This window comes from Bufo gargarizans, chromosome 3 (genome assembly GCF_014858855.1).
Source record: "Bufo gargarizans isolate SCDJY-AF-19 chromosome 3, ASM1485885v1, whole genome shotgun sequence".
Lineage (NCBI taxonomy): Eukaryota > Metazoa > Chordata > Amphibia > Anura > Bufonidae > Bufo > Bufo gargarizans.
Window position 1 is genome coordinate 205,237,362 of NC_058082.1, and position 15,881 is coordinate 205,253,242.

The following is a 15,881-nucleotide window of genomic DNA, read 5'->3' on the forward strand; positions in this document are numbered from 1 at the left end:
TGGTCCCTATATCTAGAGAGTGCCCCAGAGGATCTACGTGCCAGCCTCTTCATCACTGCTGTTCGCCTGCCCAGGGTATACAACAAACTGTGAGTACTAAGAGCAACCCTCGGTCTGGTAACTGACCCCTGTGACCTCACATTCGCTGACCCTGAAGGACTGGCGTACTGCACATGTCGGCTCTTGTGGACGCTCCGGTGATGTCCCGCAAGCCTGTGGATACTCCTACCACCCAGAGCCCGGCAAGCCTCCTCCTAAATATGTTTATGTTACTTGGATGGCAGAGTGAAGGTGGGGGGCACAAGTGTTAGCAATTCCCCACTGGGTGGTGCTGGTTGTCGGCGTGATCATTCTCAATGAGAAGCCCTAAACTATCTATATTACCTTGTAGGGCAGGGAAACCAGCACCAGAAAGGCCTCTGATATATCTCTAGGACGGAAGAAGTGTGTGATATGCAGGAAGTCCCTTCCGTCCAAGACTAAAAAAGCGTTATGTCCCAGATGTATGGACAAAGTAGTGACTGAAGGGTCACCTTCCTTCCTTCCTTGATTCTATAAGAAGTATGATAAAGGAAGAGGTTAAGATGGCAATTGACACAAGATTACCACCGAGTTCTCCACGGCCCTCTGCCTCGCAGAGATTGCAAAGGTCGGATCTTCAGGAGGAACCTGGCTCTGGTGAAGGAGAGATTATATCAGATGACGGTTCAGAATCCTCTGAAGATGACTCAGGGAGACCCTTCTGTACCCCAGAGGATACAGAAAGACTATTAAAGACCACGAGCCACCATGAATATTGAGGAAGTTAAGGAACCTCCCGTTCATGCTAACATAAAATCATTATTTACAATTACTAAGGAATGGAAAGATCCAGAGAAGCGGAATGTGATTCCGAATTCCTTTAAACTGAAATATCCCTTCGCAGATGAAGACTTAGCCTTGTGGGATATAATCCCTAAGATTGATGCCCCAGTCACCCACATGTCAAAAAAGACTTCCTTGCCCTTTGAAGATATGGGTCTTTTAAAGGACCCCATGGAAAAAAAGTGTGAGGGTCTTTTGAAACGTGCATGGGTGACAAATATGGCCATGCTAAGACCCAGTATAACTGCCACATGTACCTCTAGGTCTCTATATGTCTGGTTGATGCAACTAGAAGAGCACCTGGCAGAGCTTCAATCCCCATGTTAAAACAAGCTTCGAATTTTCTCTCTGATGCCTCAGCAGACCTTGTAAAACTTAAGTCAGTCAGATCCTCAGCCCTCTTGAATGCCACACAAAAGGCTATATGGCTCAGGTCATGGTCTGGAGACGCCTGTCACGGCTGAGGATAGGGAAAACCCTCAGCCGTGCGATGCCAGAAGATGTATTCGCCACTTGGCCAGGAGCACAGAATCAGGGAGCAGGTCACCTCCTAATACGTCCCTAATCTGACCCTGACTCCTAACTGTATGAGCCGACCCTGATGGTGGGAGGGCTCATACTCCGGAACCTTCAAGTCCCTACTAGCCCTTAGGGTGGCCCTTACTAGGAGCAGGGTAAGACGACCTGTTCCTCCTGGACACGGAGAAACAGGAGTCTAAAGTGGCCAAGCTGCAAGGGGATAGCAACATGAACAGCCTATGGATATGGCAGGAGGATGAAAAGTACTTCCACACCTACCTGCCACAGACACATAGACTGGATCCCGTGCAATACAAGACATAGAAAGTGCATACAAACACACACACATAACCAAAGGCAACCGCACGCATACCTGTTGTCCGCGGCAACCGCACTTGAGGCAAACAACTAAGTGCCCCCAGCTGTGGTTGACACAATACCCAGACCACGGGCAACTGCATGCGGCTCCCAAGGAGTCACGACCATGAACATGGGCGTGACAACGCCACTTCAAAGAGTCATCTATGCTCCATTCCATGTGAGGGGGATAAACTGTTTGGTTCGGTCCTTAAAGATATATTGGACAAAGCATCAGATAGCAAGAAAGGCTTTACTTCTGATTCCAGATTCTACCAACAGCGTCGTTCCTTTCGAGGTCAAAGAAAGGCTAGGCCAGAGCAAAAGAGAAAAGAGAGCTCTGGAAGATGGCAACCCTACAGGGGAAGAGGGAGAGGGTTCTTATTCAACCCTGAATCCTCTACAAAGCCTACCCAATGATCCGAGGAAAACAATTTTTGCCTGAAACCTGGGTCTGGGAAGAACTTTCAGCCTCGACATGGGTAAAAGATACAATAAGCATGGGGTACAAGCTCGAGTTCAACACACCTCTTCCAGACTACTTTACCTTCAACAGACCATTAAGACAAGTAGAAAAACAGCAAGCCTTAGAATCAGAGATTCTATCCCTTTTAGAAAAACAAGTCATAACCCCAGTTCCTATAGGTAAGGAAGGAAAGGGGTTTTATTCACCCATATTCCTAATCAAGAAACCAAACAGGACCTTCAGATTAATTATCAATATGAAGAGACTAAACAGATATATGAGCTACAAAAAGTTCAAGGTGGAAACTATCAGATCCACAGTAAACCTCCTGTCTCGTGACTGTTACATGGTGACGATGGATCTTTCAGATGCATACTAATATGAGCCTATTCACAGAGTATACCAAAAGTTTCTCCGAATCGCGATATCTCTAAAAAGTCACAGATGTCACTTCCAGTTCCAGGCGCTACCCTAAGAATATTTTCAAAGATCATGGCCGAAGTAACCGGGTTCTTTCATCTCCAAGGAATAGTAATTATACCATATTTGGATGATCTTTTGATATCGGCCCCATCCCTTCAGGATCTTCGGATACATCTAAAGATCATCCAGGAGGAATTAGTGGAGCTGGGATGGTTGATGAATATTCAGAAATCAGATCTAGTTCCCAGCCAAAGGAAGAAATTTTTAGGAATCCTTCTAGATTTCAACAAACTCATGTCTTTTCTCCCTCAAGAGAAACAGATTGTCCTGGGTCAAAGGATCTCACTATTCAGCGAATCCAGAAGAGTGTCAATCAGGGACGTCATGGCACTACTGGGTCATCTAACTTACACAATTCCTGAGGTCAGATGGGCCCAACACCACACGAGGATCCTACAGAAGTTCCTCTTAGAATCCTGGGACGGGAATCAGGACTCTTTAGACAGAAGAGTAAGAATTCCGTTAAAAGTTAAATTATCCCTCTTCTGGTGGAACATAAGAAAAAATCTTCAAAAAGGAGTTTTTGGGCGACCATCAGAGGCGGTGTTTAGGGTACTTCTGTCTCTGTATCCATCGATAAAGTCCCATCATATAAAGATTCTATCCGACCATGCGACCACAGTGGCCTAAATAAACCGGTAAGGAGGGACAAAAAGCAAAAGACTACAGGATCTGGCAGGAAGAATTTTCCGTTGGGCGGAGAAAAATGTAACATCGTTAGTAGCCGTCCATTTAAAAGGCAAAGAGAACATAGTAGCAGACTATCTCAGCAGAAGGGACTTTAAGGCAGGAGAGTGGTCGCTAGACCCCGATATGTTCAGACAAATAGCAAAGAAGTGGGGAATTCAGAAGGTGGACCTTTTCACAAGTCGAAAAAACAAGCGGCTCGAGCTATTCGGTTCCCTCTCCAGCCAGGACCAGCCGTTAATGGTGGATGTCTTATCAAGCCCATGGCCAAAAGATCTCCTTTATGCTTTTCCCCCTTACAATCTAATTCCGAGAGTATTGACAAAAGCAATGGAGGAAAAGGCACAGATTATACTAATCACGCCTTTCTGGCCAAAGAGGTCTTGGTTTCCGCTCCTATTCAATCTGGAAGCGGGACAATTCTGGTCTCTCCCAATGTATCCAGGACTTCTACGAAAGGGTCCGGTGTTCCATCCAGATGTGGCAAGATTGCACCTAACAACCTGGTAATCTCCACACTTTTATTCAGTAAAAAGGAATCAACCTCCAAAATCTATACTAGAACATGGAAAGCCTTTGTTGAGACAGTTGCCAAATCCCAATATTCTGCTCATATTGGACTTCCTACAAGCAGGCCTTGATAAAGGGCTCAAAACAAGTACCCTGAAAGTGCAAGTCGCGGCATTGAGTAGCTTCTTAGAGGTAAGACTGGCAGACTTGCAGTTAATTAAGCGGTTTATAAAAGGCGCATCCAGACGATGTCCGTTTGTACACTCCATTGTTCCACCATGGGACATAAACCTAGTGTTGGAGGTCTTAATGGACACACCCTTTGAACCGATAGATGAAATCTTTCTCAAGCAGTTAACTCTTAAAACCACGGCTACAGAAAGAACCACTAGCAGTAACGTCAGCCAGAAGGGTAGGAGAAATTCAAGCCTTCTCCTGTAGGGCACCTAACCTCACGGTGTTAGAGGATAGCATTATTCTTAAACATATGCTTGTGTTTCTTCCCAAGGTTGCCTCTAGATTCCATCGTCAGCAGGAAGTCTCTCTCCCATCTTTTTGCGAAAATCCATCATCCGATCGGGAGAGAAAATACCAGATTTGGACGTCAGAAGATGCCTACTGACTAACCTGGAGGTATCCAAAGAATTCAGGAACTCTTATCATCTCCTTCTGCAATATCAGGGTCAACACAAAGGATCAGCAACAAGAAAAAGTACCATCGCCGGATGGATAAGAAACATGATCGAGTTGTGTTATCATCAAAAGAACCTACCAGAGCAGTCTCAACCCGCATTCAACCCGCATTCTACCAGAGCAGTCTCAACCTCATGGGCTGAAAAGGCCTTTGCTTCGGTAGAGCAGATATGTAGAGCAGCTACATGGGCAAATCCAAATACCTTTTTTAAACATTATAAGTTGGATGTACTTCTAAATCATGATTTATCATATGGCAGAAAAGTATTGTCTGCAGTAGTCCCGCCCTAATAATTTTTGTTTCTCTGTAAATCCTCTTGGAGTGCCATTGTGGAGGAGTCGGGGAAAATAATAAATTACTCCTACCGGTAATTGGGTTTTCCAATAGCCTCCACAACGGGACTGGATTTCACTACCCATGTTAATATATTTATTTTGGGATGTATTATGTTGTTGTACTGTTAAAGATTTCAATACAGTTCTTGCATTTCTAAATGAGTCCTATCTCATTAACTGAAGCAGGTAAGGGGAGGGGGCCTTTTAAACGTGTGCTTCTTCGTTGTTTCCAGTCCTGGAAGGCGGAGACTTCATCCTCCTGGAGTGCCGTTGTGGAGGCTATTGGAAAATCACTGGTAAGAGTAATTTATAATTTCTTTCCCCCAGACCCTGGAACATCTTGTCATGAATGGATGCACTCTCTTTGGTATCTTCCAGGTTCATGGTGGCTCTTATAGTTTTTAAGAGACCCTGGGTGTCTTCCAGAAGAAATAACGGTCTGCCTGACCAATCTTCTGAGGAGTCGGAGTCGTCACTAGAGGCATTCTCCCCCTCATCTAAATCCAGCCTCTATAACTGAGAGCTATGGGATGTAGAGGCCTGTGGGGATGAAGTGGTAGCCTGGACTCCACTGCTGCATTGACTTCTTCCTTAATAATGCTCCGGATGGAGTCCAAAAGAGAGGGAGACTCTTCGGACACAATCTTCTCTGTACACATAGGGCATAGGGCTTGGCCTTAGAGCAAAAGGATTTTAAGCAAATTGCGCATTTCTTGTGGCCCGAATCAGCACCAGGTGCCTTGGCGGTGGAGGTTTCTCCACCCTACAAGTAATCAAATTTATGAATTTTATTAGGATCCAAGTCCATACAAAAAATTCCTACCAGCACCAAGCACCTAGGGTGAATGAAGGGAACCACAACCCCACCAATGTAATACACCGACATTTTGGAGAGGAGGCTAACCGGGCTGAGGGCGACTGAGGCAGAATTCATAGGCTTGCGGGCAGCTCTTAGAACCATAGAAGCCGACATCATAGGAGCAATTGAGAGACCGCAGAAAACGGCGTTCCCGGCTTTTTTTACACCAGCATTGGTGTGACGCTGACATCATGATGCACACACAGTCACGTGACACATCGCGCCTGCGCCGCCTGCAGCCTGTAACAAGACTCCCTTCCTGATAGCCCGGGGAGTCTCCGCCCACAGTACGCCAGGTAAAGATATTTCTTCCTTGCCCCGGAACCAGGAGCAAGCGACTTCTTCTTTCCAAAATGGGGTCACTTGTGGGGTATTTATACTACCCTGGCATTTTAGGGGACCTACAGCGTGAGAAGAAGTCTGGAATCCAAATGCATACAAAAATGCCCTGTGAAATCGAAAATATACTCTTTGGATTTTGGGCTCCTTTGCCCACCTAGGCTGCAAAAAAGTGTCACACATGTGGTATCGCCGTACTCAGGATAAGTAGGGCAATGTGTTTTGGGGTGTATTTTTACATATACCCATGCTGGGTTTGAGAAATATCTCTCTAAAAGTCAACTTTTCCCTTTTTTTTTTAATACAAACCGGATTCCAAAAAAGTTGGGACACTATACAAATCGTGAATAAAATCTGAATGCAATGATGTGATGTGTCAACTTCTAATATTTTATTCAGAAGAGAACATAAATCACGGAACAAAAGTTTAAACTGAGAAAATGTACCATTTTAAGGGAAAAATATGTTGAATCAGAATTTCATGGTGTCAACAAATCCCCAAAAAGTTGGAACAAGGCCATTTTCACCACTGTGTGGCATCTCCCCTTATTCTTACAATACTTAACAGACATCTGGGGACCGAGGAGACCAGTTTCTCAAGTTTAGAAATAGGAATGCTCTCCCATTCTTGTCTAATACAGGCCTCTAACTGTTCAATCGTCTTGAGCCTTCTTTGTTGCACCTTCCTCTTTATGATGCGTCAAATGTTCTCTATAGGTGAAAGATCTGGACTGCAGACTGGCCATTTCAGTACCCGGGGTGATCAATGACAGGGGGGTGATCAGGGAGTCTATATGGGGTGATCACCCCCCCCTGTAAGGCTCCATTCAGACGTCCGTATGTGTTTTGCGGATCCACGGATCGGATCTGCAAAACACTCACGGACATCTGAATGGAGCCTTACAGGGGGGTGATCAATGACAGGGGGGTGATCAGGGAGTCTATATGGGGTGATCACCCCCCTGTCATTGATCACCCCCCTGTAAGGCTCCATTCAGACGTCCGTATGTGTTTTGGGGATCCGCGGATCCGCAAAACACATACGGACGTCTGAATGGAGCCTTACAGGGGGGTGATCAATGACGGGGGGGGGGTGATCAGGGAGTCTAATATGGGGTGATCAGGGGTTAATAAATGGGGTTAATACGTGACAGGGGGGTAGTGTAGTGGTGTTTGGTGCTATTTTACAAAGATGCCTGTGTCCTCTGGTGGTCTATCCAAGCAAAAGGGACCACCAGAGGACAAGCTAGCAGGTATATTAGACGCTGTTAACAAAAAAATCTAATCTACAGCCTGCCAGCGAATGATCGCCGCTGGCAGGCTGTAGATCAGCTCGTTTACCTCCGGTTCCTGTGAACGCGCGCTCCTGTGTGTGCGCGTTCACAGGAAATCTCGCGTCTCGTGAGATGACGCACCGGAGCGTAAAGGAACAATGAATCGACCCCTCCGGAACGCAATCCTGCGTTAGGCGGTCTGGAGGCGGTTAAAACAAAAGAACACACACAAGTCATGGATCAAAAATTCAATAATGTAATATCAGGTCATGTTTCCGATTGAGTCCACTTGGTGTAGTGGACCCCATTTTAAAGATCCAAAAGGACTCACGATTCAAAAGCTTCTTCTTGTCATTACCACCCCTAGATGGTGGAGTAACCCTTTCCAGGCTTTGCACTATTAAACCCTGTTGCCACCATGCACCACTGAAAAATGCAGGCTAACTGCAGACACATTCCTGGCATGTGAATGAGGAATGTCAGAGATGTGCCTGCACAGTCTAACCTTAAGGCCATTGGTGATGCAACCAATATACTGGAGGGAACAGAGAGTGCATGAAATACAATAGACCACATGAGTGGTGTTACAGTTGATGTATTGTTTGATGGAAAAACTTTGATTCATGGCATAGGAAAAAACTTCCTTGCCAGGTCGCATATAAGAGCAACACGTACAGATTTTATGCCCACATTTGTAGCTTCCGAGAAACCGCAACCACACCGGAGAAGCTTGTGTCCCCTCAGAATACAAAGAAAAAGCAGAGTCTGTTGCCCCGTGTGGGTGCTCTACGGGCTGAGCATTAGAAGCCTCCCTTCAAGACACTGCGCCATTGGTCATCTGTTAAAAGTACAGGTAAGTGTTTTCTTACTATATTACAGATCTGCGAGTATTGTACACTATAAGTAGTGACAAAAACAGGCAGGCGGGAATGCCGTGACTGATCTGAGTTCTCAGAGCGACGTGTGCGCTTGTGATGGGTAAATAATAATGATTGTCTGGGTCTGGAAAGGGCTTCCTTCTGGGCGCATGCTAAACTATGCTGGGAGTATTGTGGAGAGGCGGAAGGCAGCAGATTGCATCTCCATGCGGCATGTTGCATCCTGAGTTGCATCTGATGCGGATAAACTCACCCTTAGGGATATTTTTGGCAACATAGGGAGACTGACAAGATGCCGCTCCATCTGGGGCCACTGCCGCATTAGTCAGTGTGCAATTTAAGCTAGAAATACAGCTATAATTTTCTGGATTTTAAAAAACACCCTTTTTGGGCAAAATACTCAATTTTACAGCCCTTGCTGCATCTGTTAGTGTGAAATTCAAGCATTATATACTGCTGTCATATTCTGTTATTCAAAAAACACCCATTTTGGGCAAAATACTTAATAAAAGTCATAATTCACTTTATACTTTTATTAGTACAAAACATACCATAGAAATCAAGAAATCCAAATATAAAAATATCTACTATCTATAAAACTAACTAAGACAACGTGAATATTCTCAGTTCCAAAATACAGCATGTATATCAAGATCCAGGCCCCTTGTCCCCTCCCCCTTCCACCAATCTGATTAATTGTCAGTTCATTGTCAGTGACGCTTCTATATATGTGCAACTAATGGAATAAGAAAAGTTGTAAAACTGGAGAAAGTAGTGGAAATAAAATCCTACCAGGATCGCCATAAGGCCATCATTTAAATTGGAGATGAAAGATAGATAGTGTTTAAATAAAATTGTGAAGGAAAAAAATAAATAAAGCATCATCTAAGACATTCCACTTTCTGAATCCAATATATAAAATTCGGTGATTTACAGTTTTGGTTCTTCTATAACAATTCACAAATGTATTCACCAAGTTAAGTGCAAATCAGTGGCGTGCCCAGGGTGTGAACCCCCCCACCCCCGCCCCCAATACTTGACCACATACCTCTTACATCCAGGGACATCTCCTGTCATGTAGACCTTGTCTTTCCTCTTCTCTGTTAGACCGCCCCCACAGTAGTGTCCCCTACACTGCCCCCCACACAGTACTGTCCCCCACACTGTAGTGTCCCCCACATTGCCCATATAGTAATTTTCCCCCCACATAGTAATCCCTTCCATAATAATTTGCACCCACACAGTATCCCCAGTATCCCATCATATCCCCCCCCCTCGTCCTCCTGTGTGCACCCCCCTCATGTCCCCCAAAGTTGGCACATAAAAGAAAAAAACAAAACAAAAAAAGCCTAAAAGCTAAATACTTACCTGCGCTTGCTCGCAAAGTCCCGGCACTGTGCTGCTGAGTACCGGCACAGGCGAGCGCGATGACGTTATCACGCGCGCCTGCGCCAGGATTTCACTACCGCATAGGCTTCAGGCCTACTAGTCCTGCAAGCCTATGACGGTGATCGGAGGCGGGGCAGGGAACTTTGCGCTCCGCTCCCTGCCCTGCCACAGTATGTGGGTGTCAGCGCGTCAGCAATTCATCTGTATTGATGGAAGCGCTCATTGCTTCTGGGCCTGCTGGCACCCCCGTGATAGCCGGCACCCGGGGCGGACCGCCACCACCCCCTCCCCCACCCCCTGGGCACGCCACTGGTGCAAATACCCGTGTGCTCGAGATTAACCATTCTAATGTAGTGATATAGTGTAGACTCTCCCAGTGCACCATCACAGGCAGTGGAACAGGGCAGGGTTTGTGTTGGCCAAAGGATAAAGATAAGACAATTACAATCAATCAAGATTGGTTTTCACTCTGGTGATCAATACAATAAATATTAAGTAAAATTTGTATCAAGTTGGGTTAAAATTGCCAATTCTCTGAAGTTTGATATATAGGCGTGTTACCGCAAGTCTATAGAAAGCTTGTTAGTTGGGCTGCTATTATGCACTAAATGCACTAAATATACTTTCTATGTTAGAAAGTATATTATAAGTCTATCACACCCCTCAGTGTATCACACCTATCGATAAAACACCTATACCGGGCCTTAAAAGGACTTTTGTGGCCCTATTAGCTAGTGTTTGGTGTCCCTAGCAGCTAGCTAATAGGGACACCAACAATGAGCTAAAATATGAGCTAAAATGCACTAAAATATAGCACACCTATACCAGGCCTTAAAAGGACTTTTGTGGCCCTTTTAGCTAGCGTTTGGTGTCCCTAACAGCTAGCTAATAGGGACACCAACAATGGGCTGCTGCGGCTACTTGACTGAGTAGCCAAATAACATTTTTTTTTTGTTTTTTTTTACTAAATGAAAGTATTACTACTGGTGAAAAGTATGTCATATGGTTCTGTTAATGGAGTTTATCTGGATTATAAAAAAAAAAGGTCGGCTTTCAGAAGTAGGACCACACTTGGTCCATTGGCTTTGTTTAGTATTGCACTTGAATAGGGATCAGGTGTAATACCAGAGTCTATCCCTTTAAGACACGTTATACAAAAAAACTATTTTCAAATGGATTCTGGTGAATTATGACAGACCCCATTGACTTTAATAAAGTTTGGTATTTTTACAAACATGAATAACGCTGCAGATGCACTATTTATGTATATGTCAAATGTATTCATGGAAAGTTTGGTGACCACCAGTTAGGCCACATAGGTTCATCCGGCTTCCTACAATAAGAAACAGCAAACCTACAGACAAATAGGCTTCTATAAGCCATAAACTATCCAGCTTTGGAGTCTGAGAAATCTGGTTGATCTTGCTATAAGAATTATACCTGTTCTTGGAACGACAAATAACATTTTCATCAACTTATCAAGAGGACATTTTACTTGGAAAAATCACATATAATTTAATGCAGTCATAAAAAAAATTGTCAAAAAAAATAAAAAAGACTGCTTGGGCTATATATAAAAACTATAGCAGGCTTCAGTCCGAAAGCAAAAATAGGACTGTGTGCAGATCTCCTATGAGTGTCATCATCAGCAAGGATAAGTTAATGTTCATGTCTCCATGCTGGCTCTCCCTGCTGCTGTACTACGCTCTCGCCACTCGGTTCACCTATGAAATAATAGAAATAATACAGATATAGTAGTTGGTCGCAGTCCTGACAGTGGCCAATAACAGGCTGAAGATTATTAAAGCTGATCTCACAAGTTGTAAAATGTAATGTTACTGTTAACCCAAAGTATTAAAGAAAAGTCACAGAAAATAACGCACTAACACAATAGATGCAAACAATATATTGAAACATTGAAACGACCAGCAGAGATCTTTCGCTTCCAATTCGATCCTTCTGTAGGAACCAAAGGTGAAGAACCACCAACAAAAGTAAAATAAAAAATGTATTATACTCACAGAAGTAACAAGGTAATAGGCATATTATAAAGTTGCATCAGCCCTTGTGTCTTTGCCTGACCTAGGTTTTTCTTTTGCTTCATCAAGGGCGCATACTCCACCCTCATCTGGGCGTCTAATTTATACAGATCTAGGGTGGCAAAAACTCCTCCCAATTGCATTAGGCCAGAAACAACATAAAAATCATTCCTATCCCCAAATAAAACACTAAAATAATTAGTTCACTTTAAAACCAATGTGTTTCTTCCACTTATCTCTTAAAACAATCTGCCCTTATTATTACTATTCCATTCTTCGTTTCGCCCACCAAATCACTTACTAATGACTATTTGACATAACTTTCCCGATCGCATGGTTGGGTTTAGCTAATAAGGAAGTGCACTCCTCTTTCATTCATAAAAGTCTCCTGACCCCGTGATTAAAATTAGCCAATCACAGCCAGATCTTCTCTCATTCATTCTTTAAATCAAGTGGTTCTATCGGACCAATAACCGGGTACTAGTGTTTCCGCACTTCCGTTACGTATTTGCACAAAAAATTTCCGCAAAAAATAGAACATGTCCTATTCTTGTCCGCAGACATGGACAAGAAAAGGCATTTCTATTAAAGTCCTGGCCATGTGCGGTCCGCAAAATGCGAACGCACATGGCCGGTGTCAGTGTTTTGCGGATCCGCAATTTGCGGACTGCAAAACACTTGCGGATGTGTGAATGGACCATTACCTTGTTACTTCTGTGAGTATAATAAAATATAAATTTTACTTTTGTTGGTGATTCTTTACTATTTGATCAACCTTTGGTTTCTATAGAAGGATCGAATTGGAGGCGAAAGAGATCTCTGCTGGTCGTTTCAATGTTCCTCTAGATTTGAACGCTGTGATTGACTCCATTATAATTTGGATGCCTTCTGGATATTCTGAGCAGCGCGGTCTTTCTATTTTGATTTGCTGACTTGTGGTGTGAAACGTACCCACTTCACCTTGAGACCTGCAGCACTACAAACAGGCAACGTAACGGAGAACTATTTTTATATTTATACACATGAATGGATTAATCTGAAATAGGCCTCATGCACACGAATGTATTTTGTTTCCGTGTCCGATCTTTTTGAAGATAGAATGTCAATGGGTCCGCAAAAATGCAAACAGCACACCGTGTGCTATCCGCAACCGTATGTCCGTTCCGTAGCCCCTTAAAAAAAAATTCATGTCCTATTCTTGTCTGTTTTAGGCATTGTTACAATGGATACACACAAAAAAAAAAAAGAGCTGGCATACGGAATTTGCGGACCGCAAAACACATTGGGTCGTGTGCATGTAGCCTTCAACTGTGAACATGTAGTTCAAAATGCTTAAGCAGAATATCACATTCAGCTGTAATCTGGAAGCATACAACATTCCCACTGCACCAGACTGAAATCCTGTATTTGCTGCAGATGAATGGGGTAGTTGTAGCACTTCCTGCAACAAATCAACCGTGGGTGAATTCGCTCTTAGTGTGTGCTGACATGATCAGCTTTTGAAGAGTGTTTAGTTGTGAGTTCTAAAATACTCATCAAATCTGCTGACATTCTGCATCCAGTGCAAGAGAATGGGGATATCTATCATTAACTGCACTGGATTCCACACTGAATAACTATGGGGCTCGTCCTGATCCATGGGGATCGGCTGGCCCATCCCAGCAGAAATACTAGTGTCAATCTATAATTTCTACTGCAGATTCTTAAAAAAAAAAATCCACATTAGTTTCCATAGGGAAATCCTTACAGTCGAAGCATACAGTATTCTGGAGGGATTCAGGAAAAGGAAATTAACGATTGGGAATCTTTACTTACTAGGTTGTGGTTCATTAACATTCATGTTTCCAAAAAGGTCTGCAAGTTCTGTGTCATCCAGATCTTCAAGGTCATCAGCTTGGAAGCCACGATGACCACCTTTATCACAGCAAAACTTCAAAAATCTAATGACAGATAAAAGTATAATAAATTCATAAAATAGGGTTCAGTCTTAAAAGGGTGGTACAATTACAATTTAATCGACAACTACACGTCTGATGGGTGGGATCAAGGAGATCACGAGAATAGCAGCCTATGTTCCCCCATTTGAATGGAGCAGCAGACACGCCCATTAAATTCTAGGGGACTGCTGTAGATCGCCAAGTACAAGTGCTCGGACATATCTATCAGCCCCACGGAGCTGAATGCAGTGACCGTGTGCAAGTCGCTCTATTTAAATAGAGAAATGTGGTCTCCAGATCAGACACTTGTCTCCTATACTGTGGATAGGGGGTAAGTAATATTAAATAAGACAACCCATTTAATATCAGTATCGTTAAACATTGTTCTTTTTTTTTTCCAAAAGGCACTTGTAAGGTTCAAACAAACATTTTCCAGTCAACACAATCACCTCTTTATTAAGGACAGCATTCTAGTCCTGGGCAGGGCCACTTTTGTCCTCAGAACAGCCTGGACGCATCACATTCAAGGAGACTTTGATTCACACTGACAAAAATCACAACTGTGAATTTCCTGCTCCAACACATCCCAAAGGGGGTTTATTGGATCAGCCAAGCAATTTTTTAATTCTCTACTCATAATGATTTACAGGGGACCTGTCACCACAAATGCAGTGCAATCTACAGGCAGCATGTTCTAGAGCAGGAGGGGCGAAGCAGATTGATATACAGTTTTCAGTAAAATGTGTAATCTATACATGTATCTCTCTTCTCTTTCTGACTTCATTGTACACAGGGGAGGTGCTATCAGTGACTGACAGCTATCTCTGTATACACCCTTACACAGGGGATACGACCAATCACTGATAACACCTCCCCTGTGTACAATGAAATCAGAAAGGGAAGAGATATAAGTGTATAAATCATAAGCTTTACTGAATATTTACCCACAAAACTATATAATCAGTCACAGGAGAAGTGTCCAATCCAGGAAATTCGCATATCTACCTATAACACAAACAATTCCCTGTGCTGCGTTTATACACCACAAACCCACAAAAATGTACAGTACCAATGAATAAACAGTAAAATTGCTACATTATTAATTACATCCATACAAACATTTTAAAAAAGATCTATAAATGGGACTTTACACAGATGTGCTGGTACCTAGCAATTCTAAAGTAAACAGCAAATAAAAATGCACCTAAATAGCTCCTTTAGTACCTATCACATGGCAATCAATCATCGCTAGACAGGGAAAAATAAAATCAATAACGGGCTAAATAGGGAAAACAAATATGCTGAATGAATAATAATATGCAGAAACAGAACGATGTACCCTAACACACGTTTCGCTGCCCAAGCTTCCTCTGGGGGATGTTCTGTATTTGCTGTTTAGTTAATGCCTTGATACCACCGCATCTGTCTAATTAAAGTCTCATTTATAGGTCTTTTTTAACATATATTTATACTGTTTATTAATTGGTCCTGTGCATTTTCTGTGGCTTTGTCACGTAACAGTTTGTCAGAAGGTGCCCATACACCTTCAATAGCTGTTGGACAAATGCTAGTTTGGCTGAAAATTATCTCTCCCTACTACCCCATACCCAGGGATGGGCAACCTGCAGCACTCCAGCTGCTGCGAAACTACAATTCCCAGCATGCTCCATTTATTTTTTATGAGAGTTCTGAGAAGAGCAGAGCAAGTATGTATGCTGGGAGTTGTAGTTTCAGAACAGCTGGAGTGCCGCAGGTTGCCCACCCCTAAAACACATACATGCTTGGTTTGGCAATAGAGAGAGACAAGATCGCAGCTGCCAACACCTGTGGTAGTGGCGGCTTATCTCAACAACAGGATCGGGTGTTGAAATTCAATTCTTATCTCCCCTGACATCTGCTGGTTCAACCAACAACAGTTAAATGTGTATGGGGGGCCTTAAATTGTATCCGTCACTATGAATATGCAGTATAATTTGTAGTTGCCATGTCAAAGAGCAGGAGGAGCCGAGCAGGTAAAGACTCAGTATAACTTTTATTTAATTCCCTTACATTCCTGCTCATTCTTGGGCTTTGAAGTCTAGGAGGTGGTCCTATCAGTGATTGACTGCCTTCCCTCTGACTGTGGAAACAGATCACTATCAACCACTGATCGGATCACCTCCTTGATTTCAAAGCCCAGAAAATGAAGGAATATAAATGAATGAAATACATACAAATTATACTGAATCTTTACCTATAAAACGGACCATTT

General features: G+C 43.3%; 2 protein-coding genes across 9 annotated transcripts in view; both read right to left on the reverse strand.

Moving 5' to 3' along the window:
• INPP4A (inositol polyphosphate-4-phosphatase type I A) overlaps positions 1 to 15,881 on the reverse strand; it is a 393,978-nt gene that overhangs the window by 185,568 nt on the left and 192,529 nt on the right. The window lies entirely within an intron of this gene.
• Positions 10,832 to 15,881, reverse strand: part of LOC122931482 — a 162,109-nt gene continuing 157,059 nt past the window's right edge. Inside the window, exons 22-23 of the mRNA XM_044285547.1 lie at positions 13,509 to 13,633; positions 10,832 to 11,378 (exon numbers count right to left, since the gene is read on the reverse strand). Coding sequence (XP_044141482.1) covers positions 11,314 to 11,378; positions 13,509 to 13,633 — 190 coding nt within the window. The 3' untranslated portion in view covers positions 10,832 to 11,313. The remainder of the gene's footprint in view (positions 11,379 to 13,508; positions 13,634 to 15,881) is intronic.